The following is a 13,325-nucleotide window of genomic DNA, read 5'->3' on the forward strand; positions in this document are numbered from 1 at the left end:
CCTCTTTCTATTCTGTGTCTGGCATTATTGACAGATTTCCTTCCTCTCCTGCTACTACTACTGCTACGGGTGCTGTTTGATTGCATGGAAACTCGATTTCCCACCTGTGTGACAGACACTGGAAACGATTGGCTGGGGTTGGAGTATGGAGAAAGGGAGAGAGGGGGAGGGGCTGGGGCCGGAGTATGGAGAAAGGGAGAGAGGGGGAGGGGCTGGAGTATGGAGAGAGGGGCTGGGGCCAGAGTATGGAGAAAGGGAGAGAGGGGGAGGGGCTGGGGCCGGAGTATGGGGAAAGGGAGAGAGGGGGAGGGGCTGGGGATAAGACTACCTACGGAAAATATAAAAGGTGCATAGCTTTACCTAGTAACTATTGTGCTAGGTTATTGTTGCTGTCTTATCTAGGTTTGTTGTCTTTCTTGCATGTTCCTCAGGGTTCAGAGACTGGGTTCCTAAGGAGCTGCAGAGGGTGGGCTGTGTGGAGCTGCTCAACACGGTCCAGAGGAGGGTCCGGCCCAAACTACACGCCTTCGGAGGAATACATGAAGGTCAGTCAGGATGCCTCCCATAGACACACACCCCCCACCACAACCCAGGGTAGAAGAAGCACTTGGATGATGGATTAGAGAGAAAGAGAGATGGGTTGTTATGGGTTTCTGTTCAGTACTTTCTCCTGCTTAGACAGGGATGGGGGAGGTGGTGTTGGAGACATTATGGGGTAGACAGGGTGGGGTGGTGGTGTTGGAGACATTATGGGGTCGACAGGGTGAGGTGGTGGTGTTGGAGGCATTATGGGGGTAGACAGGGTTGGGGTGGTGGTGTTGGAGACATTATGGGGTCAACAGGGTGGGGAGGTGGTGTTGTAGACATTATGGGGTCAACAGGGTGGGGAGGTGGTGTTGTAGACATTATGGGGGTAGACAGGGTGGGGTGGTGGTGTTGGAGACATTATGGGGTAGACAGGGTGGGGAGGTGGTGTTGGAGACATTATGGGGTCGACAGGGTGGGGAGGTGGTGCTGGAGACATTATGGGGGTAGAAAGGGTGGGGTGGTGGTGTTGGAGACATTATGGGGTCGACAGGGTGGGGTGGTGGTGTTGGAGGCATTATGGGGGTAGACAGGGTTGGGGTGGTGGTGTTGGAGACATTATGGGGTCAACAGGGTGGGGAGGTGGTGTTGTAGACATTATGGGGTCAACAGGGTGGGGAGGTGGTGTTGTAGACATTATGGGGGTAGACAGGGTGGGGTGGTGGTGTTGGAGACATTATGGGGTAGACAGGGTGGGGAGGTGGTGTTGGAGACATTATGGGGTAGACAGGGTTGGGGTGGTGGTGTTGGAGACATTATGGGGGTAGACAGAGACGATGGAGACCTCCCTCCCTCAGTCCCTACCTCCCTCCCTCCCTCAGTCCCTCCCTACCTCCATCCCTCAGTCCCTCCCTCCCTCAGTCCCTCCCTCCCTCAGTCCCTCAGTCCCTACCTCCCTCCCTCAGTCCATACCTCCCTCCCTCAGTCCCTCCATACCTCCCTCCCTCAGTCCCTCCCTCCCTAACTCCCTTCCTCAGCTCCTCCTTCCCTACCTCCCCCCTTCAGTCCCTCCCTCCCTACCTCCCTCCTTCAGTCCCTCCCTCCCTACCTCCCTCCTTCAGTCCCTTCCTCCCTCCCTACCTCTCTCCCTCAGTCCCTCCCTACCTCCATCCCTCAGTTCCTCCCTACCTCTCTCCCTCAGTCCCTCCCTACCTCCCTCCCTTAGTCCCTCCCTCCCTACCTCCCTCCCTCATTCCATCCTTTATGTTTTTAATTAAAGGTGTAGAAATGAATAGACTCAGTTCAGAGGAGAGACAATTAAAGAAGTCTCTCAGAAAGAAACGCACCCTGTGGGGTTTTGATGAATCGATTTGACAATACGGTTTCTCACTTCATGGCCAATGTTGATGATGCATTGGACTTCCCCGTGGCGTGTGCTGATGATGCGTTCTTCCCCCACAGGGTATGGCATCATGACTGACGGCTGCACCACGTTCATCAACTCGTCCACGTGCACGATCAGCTTCCAGCCCACCAACCCCCCAATCGTGTTCGACCTGCCCAACCCCTCCAGCTCCTGAGAATGACCTGTGAAAGAGGGGGGGGGAGTGGTTGGCCAGAATAACCTTTTTTTTCTAACAAATAATGTCAAAATAATTATATTAAGTGTTTCTCTCAAATATTGTTATTTTGTAAGCTGTAAAGTGAAAGAGTGTGGGGGGTGTGGGGTTAGATGGGGGGTGGGGGGGTGTAGGGTTATAGGGGGGGGGGTGTAGGGTTATAGGGTGCTGAGTGGTTATACAATCTTGCTATGGAAGAAAAAGCAGTCGGATCTGTAAGATAAATGATGCTTTGTGAATTTGTACAATTTCCTTCGTTTTTGGGGTTTGTGTTTGCTGGAAACGTCGGTATTGGATGCCATTGTTGATTTTGTACGTTCTTGTTTTTTGTGTTTGGTTTCATTTTGTTTCCTGGACAACTCTGCTTTCTGATTGGCTGACAGGGACGATGCCTTAAACTAGCTTTAATGTTGTCAGCTAGAGCCCCACTCTCTGCAAGCTCAGAGAAAGACCTTATTTATTATTAACTTGTGTCTATCAACCCAGTCAAACTACACCACACAGAGCAGGGAAAGAAATCTATCAAATTATACGCTTGAGATAATCTAACATCTACCGTCTGCAATTCTGATACATCTGGAGGAGAGCTACTATATATATATATATATATATATATATATATATATATATATACACAGTGGGGAGAACAAGTATTTGATACACTGCTGATTTTGCAGGTTTTCCCACTTACAAAGCATGTCTGTAATTTTTTTATCATAAGTACACTTCAACGGTGAGAGACGGAATTTAAAACAAAAATCCAGAAAATCACGTTGTATGATTTTTAAGTAATTAGTTTGCATTTTATTGCATGACATAAGTACTTGATCACCTACCAACCAGTAAGAATTCCGGCTCTCACAGACCTGTTAGTTTTTCTTTAAGAATCCCTCCTGTTCTCCACTCATTACCTGTGTTAACTGCACCTGTTTGAACTCGTTACCTGTATAAAAGACACCTGTTCACACACTCAATCAAACAGACTCCAACCGCTCCACAATGGCCAAGACCAGAGAGCTGTGTAAGGACATCAGGGATAAAATTGTAGACCTGCACAAGGCTGGGATGGGCTACAGGACAATAGGCAAGCAGCTTGGTGAGAAGGCAACAACTGTTGGCGCAATTATTAGAAAATGGAAGAAGTTCAAGATGACGGTCAATCACCCTCGGTCTGGGGCTCCATGCAAGATCTCACCTCGTGAGGCATCAATGATCATGAGGAAGGTGAGGGATCAGCCCAGAACTACACAGCAGGACCTGGTCAATGACCTGAAGAGAGCTGGGACCACAGTCTCAAAGAAAACCATTGCGAGATCTTGGCCAACAACCTCCTTCCCTCAGTAAGAGAATTGAAGATGTGTCGTGGCTGGGTCTTCCAGCATAACAACGACCCGAAACACACAGCCAGGGCAACTAAAGAGTGGCTCCATAAGAAGCATCTCAAGGTCCTGGAGTGGGCTAGCCAGTCTCCAGACCTGAACCCAATAGAAATATTTGGAGGGAGCTGAAAGTCCGTATTGCCCAGTGACGACAGCCCCGAAACCTAAAGGATCTGGAGAAGGTCTGTATGGAGGAGTGGGCCAAAATCCCTGCTGCAATGTGTACAAACCTGGTCAAGAACTACAGGAAACGGATGATATCTGTAATTGCAAACAAAGGTTTCTGTACCAAATATTAAGTTCTGCTTTTCTGATGTATCAAATACTTATGTCATGCAATAAAATGTGAATTAATACAATGTGATTTTCTGGATTTTTGTTTTAGATTCCTTCTCTCGCAGTTGAAGTGTACCTATGATAAAAATTACAGACCTCTACATGCTTTGTAAGTAGGAAAACCAGCAAAATCGGCAGTGTATCAAATACTTGTTCTCCCCACTGTGTATACTGTATTCATGTTGTAAAAGATCTGTACTAAAAGTTGTTGGTTGAAAACTTCCTGGTGGGATTTTCTTGTGTCTTCGCCTGTATTTGATTTAGCTTGTTTCTTTGCCACTCCCATCAAATGTTCTTGAAACGTTTCTTTAATGTTCATGTCTTACTCCCACTGTAAGGGTCGAGCAGGGGGCTCCAACTCCTCCGGTCTCTGAGTGCTTCTTGGGGTGGAAGCTTGTGTTCCAGTCCAGCAGGAACACACATCTAACTATATAATGTAGTTGTTTATTTGATGGAGGTTTGTTAGTGCTGGGCTGGAACAAAAGCCTGCCCAGGACCTCAGTTGGAGGCCCCTAAGGTAGAAGTTCATGGATGAGAGAGAAAATGTTTTGAGTTTAAGACTCAATTGACTATCCGACAGGCGCGTTTTCTTTTACGACACACCTGCCTAAAAAAGGTTTAGTTGTCCTCTCCATTGTACATCTGATAGTATTTCTGTTTTTATAGCTTTCTTTCTTATTTTGCACTGTGTGTAAATGCAATCTTGCTAGCACAAAAAAATGTTGCCAAAAGCGGTCTCAACTTTGCAACTGTAAATGCTCCTTTACACCCTGTTTCTCTAGCAATTCTCTCTTCTGTTTCTCTGGCTGTTAGTTTCCTCCTTGTTGGTCTGCTCTCTTTCTTTCAGTTCCTTGTGATATATTTAGCTGCTTTTATATGCAAATAAAATTGCAAGATTTTTACTTAAGAAGCATTGTCTTGTTGTTGATCAATCATACAGTACCCCATCACGACTGTCATTATCCCTCATTTGAAATCATAAAAAATGTACACTGTATAATCACGCTAGTCTGAATAGCTTTAAATTGGTTTGAGGTAATTACTGGACGTCTGCTCTACTGAATATTCTCCTGCCTTTTGAAGTGATTCGTGGTTTTAAATGAAGCTCAGTGTTTATCCGGCATTGTAGCCATTTTGTATCTGGAAGTTAATTATGAATATGGTTATTTATTTTCTCAATGGAGACACTGGAATCGGATGTTTGAAATGATAGAGGTTTACTTGGGTGAATCTATGCCCCTCCCAGGGTACTTTTAGACAGGACTAACATTGGCTATATAAATATCCATCCCTTTGGATGTACAGAGAAATGTTGATTTTCAAATATAAAAACACTATCAATGAAACCCAGAATTGTCACAGGAAATACCATCATTCTCACAACCCCCAGTTTAGTTGCCAATAGAAGCTGCAGTATATTATATGACACTTGTGCTTACTGTCAGACGTCCTGTGACAGTCCTGTGGGGGTGTTGTCTTTATGTTTACCATGCCTGCTCTTAAGGACATCCACCATGGTTCAGCCAAGCCGCTCAGGGCTTTGTGTGGGCGAGTCATGCCCTAATCCTATTTCTCACATGAAACCAAGCAGTCTGTCTTTATAGTGTTATGCGCCGTTACATAAAGATATGCAGGGTTTCATAGGGCTAATGGTTGTGGTTTATTTGGGTGTAGAGTTATGTGTATCTGCTAGAGCTTGATCTTCTAATCCTGTTTGGATCAGTTGGTGTGTTGAGGAGTGCCAGGTTATACATCAATAGCCTGATCAGGTGACGGGATGGGGAGTTACCCATCAATAGCCTGATCAGGTGAAGGGATGGGGAGTTATACATCAATAGCCTGATCAGGTGACGGGATGGGGAGTTATACATCAATAGCCTGATCAGGTGAAGGGATGGGGAGTTATACATCAATAGCCTGATCAGGTGAAGGGATGGGGAGTTATACATCAATAGCCTGATCAGGTGAAGGAATTTCTCAAACTAGACACACTAATGTACTTGTCCTCTTGCTCAGTTGTGCACCGGGGCCTCCCACTCATCTTTCTAATTTGGTTAGGGCCAGTTTGAACTGTTCTGTGAAGGGAGTAGTACACAGCATTGTACGAGATCTTCAGTTTCTTGGCAATTTCTCGCATGGAGTAGCCTTCATTTCTCAGTACAAGAATAGACTGACGAGTTTCAGAAGAAAGTGTCACATCTGCTCCTGCTACGCCCTCTGGTGTTCATCCGGTGTCTTCTTGACCTGCAGTTATTCCCCCTGTACACTCTCCCGCTCCCTCTCTGTGTGATTGAGTGGTTGGAGACAGGTATGCTGGAGTCAGAACAGATCCCTACCAGCTGCAACTCGTTCCATAATCAAGACCTCTACAAATACTCAGTCCTGCCACTTCCACTCTGCCAGATCGTAATCTCTGCTCAGTCAGTTCATGATTCTAACCATTTATGATTATTCAAGATCCTGTTACTCTGCTGTGCCTGTATCCCTGCCTGACACTGTTTATCCTCTCATTGCAGTTTACCGTTCTGTCTCTGGCTCCTATCTCCCATTCCACATCTCACCACCCAACTACCTTGCTCTGGATTTTACTCACCACCACTACCTTGGATTCCCCTCAGGACCTGTTTACCCTGTTCTACTCAGCCAACTCCAACCTCAGTCTCCACATCTGTTTTTTCTGCAACTCATCCGAGCTTCCCCGGATCTGCACTCCATATCTCCATGTGTAACAATAAATATTTTGGTTCATTCATCCCTGTTTCCTCATCTGAGTCTGCTCTTGGGTTCCCCTGTGTCGCTCTGCTTAACAGAAAGTCTTTGTTTCTGGCCATTTTGAGCCTGTAATCGAACCCACAAATGCTGATGCTCCAGATACTCAAATAGTCTAAAGAAGGCCAGTTTTATTGTTCTTTAATCAGCACAACAGTTTTCAGCAGTGCTAACATAATTGCAAAAGGGTTTTCTAATGATCAATTAGCCTTTTAAAATTATAAACTTAGATTAGCTAACACAACGTGCCATTGGAACACAGAAGTGATGGTTACTGAAAATGGGCCTCTGTACGCCTATGTAGATATTCCATCAAAAATCAGCTGTTTCCAGCTACAATAGTCATTTACAACATTAACAATGTCTACACTGTATTTCTGATCAATTTGATATTTTTTGGGACAAAAATGTGCTTTTCTTTCAAAAACAAGGACATTTCTAAGTGACCCCCCCAAACTTTTGAATGGTAGTGTACATCAATACCATGATCAGGTGAAGGGTTGGGGGGGTAGAAGAGAGGGTGGAACAACAGAAAAGTCTTCAGTCCTGGAGTCAAACCCCAGGGCCTTCTCCCTTGGAACCAGCTAACACACAACACAACAGTCAGAATCTCACAACCCCCTCACGCCCCTTCCACACACATACTGTACAGTCCCACCCCGGGAACATCAAAGCAGCCTAACCAATTAACTCTTTCCCCAAACGAGGAGCGCAACATCCCGCCCGGCACCATCCCAATCCCCGTCCCTCATTACCATAATCCAGGCTAATCATATTAGCATAGCGCCACAGATGAAGGAATGAGCGAAGACCCACGTTGTGTCTGTTTGAAGTAATGTGTACATTCTGTATGTCTGTGTGGGAGTGGGGAGAGCACATAGACACTTTTATGTATACTGTGTAAAGGCTCATGTAATGCCTGGTTTTTTCCTTCTCTATGAAGCTCAGAGCTTTAATGCCCACATAGTCTTTGTCTAAAGAGGCAAGCTGCAAGCAAACATGCGCCCACCGCCATGGGGCCTTTTGAAGTTCTTTAAAGGAAGTCGGAGGGGAGGTGGTGGGGGGGGGCACATCTGTACACAGTAAACACACTAATCAGCAGACACCATGCTGTGCACCAGGACACATGTTGTCTCGTTCAATGAAGCTGTGGGGAAGTAGGGCTGGGATTCAACCCCATCGCGCTTGTCGACAACGTCACCTTTAAAGGCAATGTTACTGTGTTCGTGGAGATTGCATTCAAGGTAAACACTGCAGATGTCGGTTCAATTAGAAATTACCCTTCAAATGTCAAGCCCTCTGTAGCACGGATCTACAGCAGATCGGAATGAATCCCAGCCTAATTAGGAACCGTTTCTATGTCAGTGTTTTCCACCCTTACACACACACACACACACACACCTACATGCACCCCCAGGGTTCAGGTGACACACACACAGGCACCCCCAGGGTTCAGGTGACACACACACAGGCACCCCCAGGGTTCAGGTGAAACACACACAGGCACCCCCAGGGTTCAGGTGACATACTTGTGTCTCCTCTCTTTAAGGAACATGCTGTCTCTTCATCAGGGGAAACACACCTTTCCATGTACTCACACTACAGCCCCTAAAACATCCTTTCCACACACTCATACAGTACATACACTCCACCCACATATGACAGAGAGCCTGTAGCAGGTGTTGAGGGGAGTGTCTCCATCACATGTTGTATTCTCTCTCTCTTTCCATCTCTACCCCCCTCCTCTCTCTCTCTCTTTCCATCCCTTCCCCCTCCCTCCCTCTCTCTCTTTCCATCTCTCCCCCCTCCCTCTCTCCCTCTCTCTCTCTTTCCCCTCTTTCTCTCTTTCCACCCCTCCCCCCCTCCCTCTCTCTCTCTCTCTCTCCCCATCCCTCCCGCTCTTTCTCTCTCTTTCCATCCCTTCCCCCTCCCTCACTCTCTCTCTTTCCATCTCTCCCTCTCCCTCTCTCTCTCTCTCCCCTCTCTTTCTCTCTCTTTCCACCTCTCCCCCTCCCTCACTCTCTCTCTCTCTCTCCGCTCTCTCTCTCTCTCTCTTTCCATCTCTCCCCCCCTCTCTCTCTCTCTCCCGTCTCTCTCTCTCTCTTTCCATCTCTCCCCCTCCCTCTCTCCCTCTCTTTCTCTCTCTCTCGCTCTCTCCCCCCCGCTCTCTCTCTCTCTCCCCGCTCTCCCTCCCCTCCCTCCCTTTCTACTTTCCATGTCTGAGTGTGTGTTATTGCCAGCTTTATTAATTATATTGCCAGCTTTATTAATTATCCTAGCCCTGGCAGCTGCTGGTGATATTGTCTATTTGTCAGGTTAGCCTTCGCCCCACGGTGATGGATGGATACAGGGTGAGACACGGTGAAGGTCTAACACCCTGACCATCCCCATCCACCAGGGTGTCAATGGTGTGTGTGTGTGTGTGTGTGTGTGTGTGTGTGTGTGTGTGTGTGTGTGTGTGTGTGTGTGTGTGTGTGCTCGTGTGTGTGTGCGCGTGTGTGTGTGTGTGTGTGCGCGTGTGTGTATGTGTGTGCTCGTGTGTGTGTGTGCGCGTGTGTGTGTGTGTGAGAGAGAGAGAGAGAGAGACAGACAGAGGGAGAGAAGGCTTACCTTGGTGCCCAGCTCTGCAGTGTTTATGTCGTCTTAATTGTCCCACCGGTGGTATTATTGTAATCTGGAGTTCATTTGGCACCGTTTGAGTCACTGTGAAATCATTCACTGACTCAGATGTGGCTTTATGCTTTCCATATCCTCATCTCCCACATGTGGTACCAGTTCACTCTTTACAAGTGTTATTCTCTTTATCGTTTCAATTTAGATTATGAGGTGACACCAAGAGGTTTGGATAGGAGCAGACAAAATCTCTGGGTTGAAAAATTAAATGTTTTGAAGGGGCTTATTTCCTGTGTGAAAGTTGGCGAGAGAGAGAGAGCAGAGAGAGATAGATAGATAGATAGATAGATAGATAGATAGATAGATAGATAGATAGATAGATAGATAGATAGCTTTTCTCATTGATGTTCTGTTCTGAGGTTCCATCTCCTGTTATTCCCATGTACAGGTAGTCATGGATGTTGCCTAGCTACATGCCAATCAGCCTCCTTGACAACTGGATGTAAGGTGGCCGTACACATCTCCTTTAAGTGAATCTACAAATGGTGCAAGCTCCACATTAGCAAATGATGTAACGTAGCTGTGACAAATGGTGTTCATTTGTGGTGGCATTGACATGAAGGATAATTATGCCTGTAGGAGTGTCCAGAGAGGGGAGGTCATTCTGCATTTGGCCTTGTGTTTTTCTCTGCCGTTGGGGTGGACACAAATAGTCTTCCTGCCTGTCTTTTAACATGTCAGCTAAAGCATTTACACTTTATTGGCAGCTTTAGCATTTAGCAATTAGAAACAGTTTCCCCTTATAATTATCCATTTAGAACAGGGGTGAACCTTGCTCTATAATCAAATCCAGATTTATTTCTACAGAACATTTCAGACATGGAATGCAACACAATGTGCTTCACAGGGGGAAAACAAATAAAAACAATGAGAATAAAATCTGAAATATTTACTACACCCCAAACATAAGAGGATAAAAACTAAATAATACCAATAAAAAATGAACAACTAAAAAGCACCCTGAGGAAAAGCAAAGATGAAAAGGTATTTTAAGATCTCTTTTAAATATGTCCACAGTTTCAGCCCCTCCCAGGTCCTCTGGCAGGCTGGTCCAGAGGCTGGGGGCATAGTAACTAAAGGCTGCCTCCATGTCTCTAGGTTCTAGGCTTTGGGAGAGTTAAAAGGCCAGAGGACCGGAGGGACCTACTGGGTACAGAACGTAAAAGCATGTCTGACATGAATTAAGCTGCACGATCGTGGCTTGTTTTAAATCCAGAAGAATCTTAAAATGAATTCTATAAATCACAGGCAGTCAGTGCAGAGAGCTTAGAACCGGTGTAATGTGTGCTCTCTGTCTGGTCTTGGTCAGTACCCGTGAGAAAGCATTCTGTATGTTTTACAGTACAGAGACCTTAAAACCGGTGTAATGTGTGCTCTCCATCTGGTCTTGGTCAGTACCCGTGATAAAGCATTCTGTATGTTTTGTAGTTGACCAATGGTAAATTGCATGAGGTTAAAAAATATCTAGTGATATAGTGATATACCCCACCCAGTGATACACAGAAAACATGTTCAAGCTGTGGAGATGAGGAGAGCACTAAAGATTCAAGACAGGGACAGAACTCACCTTAAATTGGCCTATTGAGCTCAAACAGACAGGACAGAGAGGCAGACTGGACAGGACAGAGAGACAGACTGGACAGGACAGAGAGACAGACTGGACAGGACAGAGAGGCAGACTGGACAGGACAGAGAGACAGACTGGACAGGACAGAGAGGCAGACTGGACAGGACAGAGAGACAGACTGGACAGGACAGGCAGACTGGACAGGACTGGACAGGACAGAGAGGCAGACTGGACAGGACAGAGAGACAGACTGGACAGGACAGAGAGGCGGACTGGACAGGACAGAGAGACAGGACAGACAGATAGGCAGACCGGATAGGACAGGCAGACCAGACGAGACAAGACAGGCAGACCAGACAGGACAAACAGACCAGACCTGACAGGCAGACAGACAGGACAGACCAGACTGGAAGGACAAAGAGACAGGACAGACAGACAGGACAGACAGACCATGAACAGCAGTACAGTCCAGAGCCCCCAAGCCTTAATTAATCCCATCTCTTCATGCTGATTAATTCAATTGGTCTTGTGTTTCATTACCGTGTATTAATTACAATTATTAATGATCTCAGCAGGACCTAATGTCAGCCATATGGGAGGGCAGTATGGCTGTGTTGTCTGGAGAGGCTTTAGCCAACCGCCATGCCAACCGTGAGGTCATGAGGGCGCAGTGGGAAAAGCGGGAGGTTTGGCACCTGGCCCATGAAAGAATACTTTCAGTCCTGCGTCATGATCTGATTTAGTGGGTCAGGCCTATGAGAGAATGCCAGGGGATACACACCACACCCGGACTGATCCACTGTATGATTTAGTGGGTTAGGCCTATGAGAGAATGCCAGAGGATACACACCACACCCGGACTGATCCACTGTATGATTTAGTGGGTTAGGCCTATGAGAGAATGCCAGGGGATACACACCACACCCGGACTGATCCACTGTATGATTTAGTGGGTCAGGCCTATGAGAGAATGCCAGGGGATACACACCACACCCGGACTGATACACTGTATGAGGACTATGTTAAACATTTTATTCTGTACGTAAATCATCTTGTATCAAGTCTGATTCTCAGGCATTCCAGACCATGGAGACCTCGGCCATGTTTTAATGGCGCGTGTTCATTCTGTGGATTTTAGTTTTGGCCCATGACAGCCGAAGGCGCCAGAGTACACACACACACACACACACACACACACACCAACCGATCCCTCAGCAGCTGCTGCGGTTGACACGGTTGGTGTCATCTCTGCTTGGCCCGGGAGTAAACGTGGTCCACTCGATATCAGATAACGCGTCACCTCTGGTCCTCTGGGCTCTGATGACAGAAGATCTGCGTCTCTCTCTCTGTGGTAGCTACTTAATTGAGGATGATAACCCCACAGTTGTTTATCTAGCCTCTCTCTCCTCTCTGGTTCTCTACTGTCACAGTTGGTTATCTAGCCTCTCTCTCCTCTCTGGTTCTCTACTGTCACAGTTGGTTATCTAGCCTATCTCTCCTCTCTGGTTCTCTACTGTCACAGTTGGTTATCTAGCCTCTCTCTCCTCTCTGGTTCTCTACTGTCACAGTTGTTTATCTAGCCTCTCTCCTCTCTGGTTCTCTACTGTCACAGTTGGTTATCTAGCCTCTCTCTCCTCTCTGGTTCTCTACTGTCACAGTTGGTTATCTAGCCTCTCTCTCCTCTCTGGTTCTCTACTGTCACAGTTGGTTATCTAGCCTCTCTCTCCTCTCTGGTTCTCTACTGTCACAGTTGGTTATCTAGCCTCTCTCTCCTCTCTGGTTCTCTACTGTCACAGTTGGTTATCTAGCCTCTTTCTCCTCTCTGGTTCTCTACTGTCACAGTTGGTTATCTAGCCTCTCTCCTCTCTGCGGTTCTCTACTGTTACAGTTGGATATCTAGCCTCTCTCCTCTCTGGTTCTCTACTGTCACAGTTGGTTATCTAGCCTCTCTCTCCTCTCTGGTTCTCTACTGTCACAGTTGGTTATCTAGCCTTCTCTCTCCTCTCTGGTTCTCTACTGTCACAGTTGGTTATCTAGCCTCTCTCTCCTCTCTGCGGTTCTCTACTGTTACAGTTGGATATCTAGCCTCTCTCCTCTCTGGTTCTCTACTGTCACAGTTGGTTATCTAGCCTCTCTCTCCTCTCTGGTTCTCTACTGTCACAGTTGGTTATCTAGCCTCTCTCTCCTCTCTGGTTCTCTACTGTCACAGTTGGTTATCTAGCCTCTCTCTCCTCTCTGGTTCTCTACTGTCACAGTTGGTTATCTAGCCTCTTTCTCCTCTCTGGTTCTCTACTGTCACAGTTGGTTATCTAGCCTCTCTCCTCTCTGCGGTTCTCTACTGTTACAGTTGGTTATCTAGCCTCTCTCTCCTCTCTGGTTCTCTACTGTCACAGTTGGTTATCTAGCCTTTCTCTCCTCTCTGGTTCTCTACTGTCACAGTTGGTTATCTAGCCTCTC

At 46.8% G+C, this 13,325-nt stretch overlaps 1 protein-coding gene across 1 annotated transcript in view; it reads left to right on the top strand.

The window, feature by feature from the left end:
* Window positions 1-4,078, top strand: part of LOC139385005 (metallophosphoesterase MPPED2) — a 126,748-nt gene extending 122,670 nt beyond the window's left edge. The window contains exons 6-7 of the mRNA XM_071129973.1: window positions 432-545; window positions 1,987-4,078. Of these exons, the coding sequence (XP_070986074.1) occupies window positions 432-545; window positions 1,987-2,105 (233 nt within the window). The 3' untranslated portion in view covers window positions 2,106-4,078. The remainder of the gene's footprint in view (window positions 1-431; window positions 546-1,986) is intronic.
* The last annotated feature ends 9,247 nt before the right edge of the window (window positions 4,079-13,325 follow it).

This window comes from Oncorhynchus clarkii, chromosome 26, assembly GCF_045791955.1.
Source record: "Oncorhynchus clarkii lewisi isolate Uvic-CL-2024 chromosome 26, UVic_Ocla_1.0, whole genome shotgun sequence".
NCBI classification, from domain to species: Eukaryota; Metazoa; Chordata; class Actinopteri; order Salmoniformes; family Salmonidae; genus Oncorhynchus; species Oncorhynchus clarkii.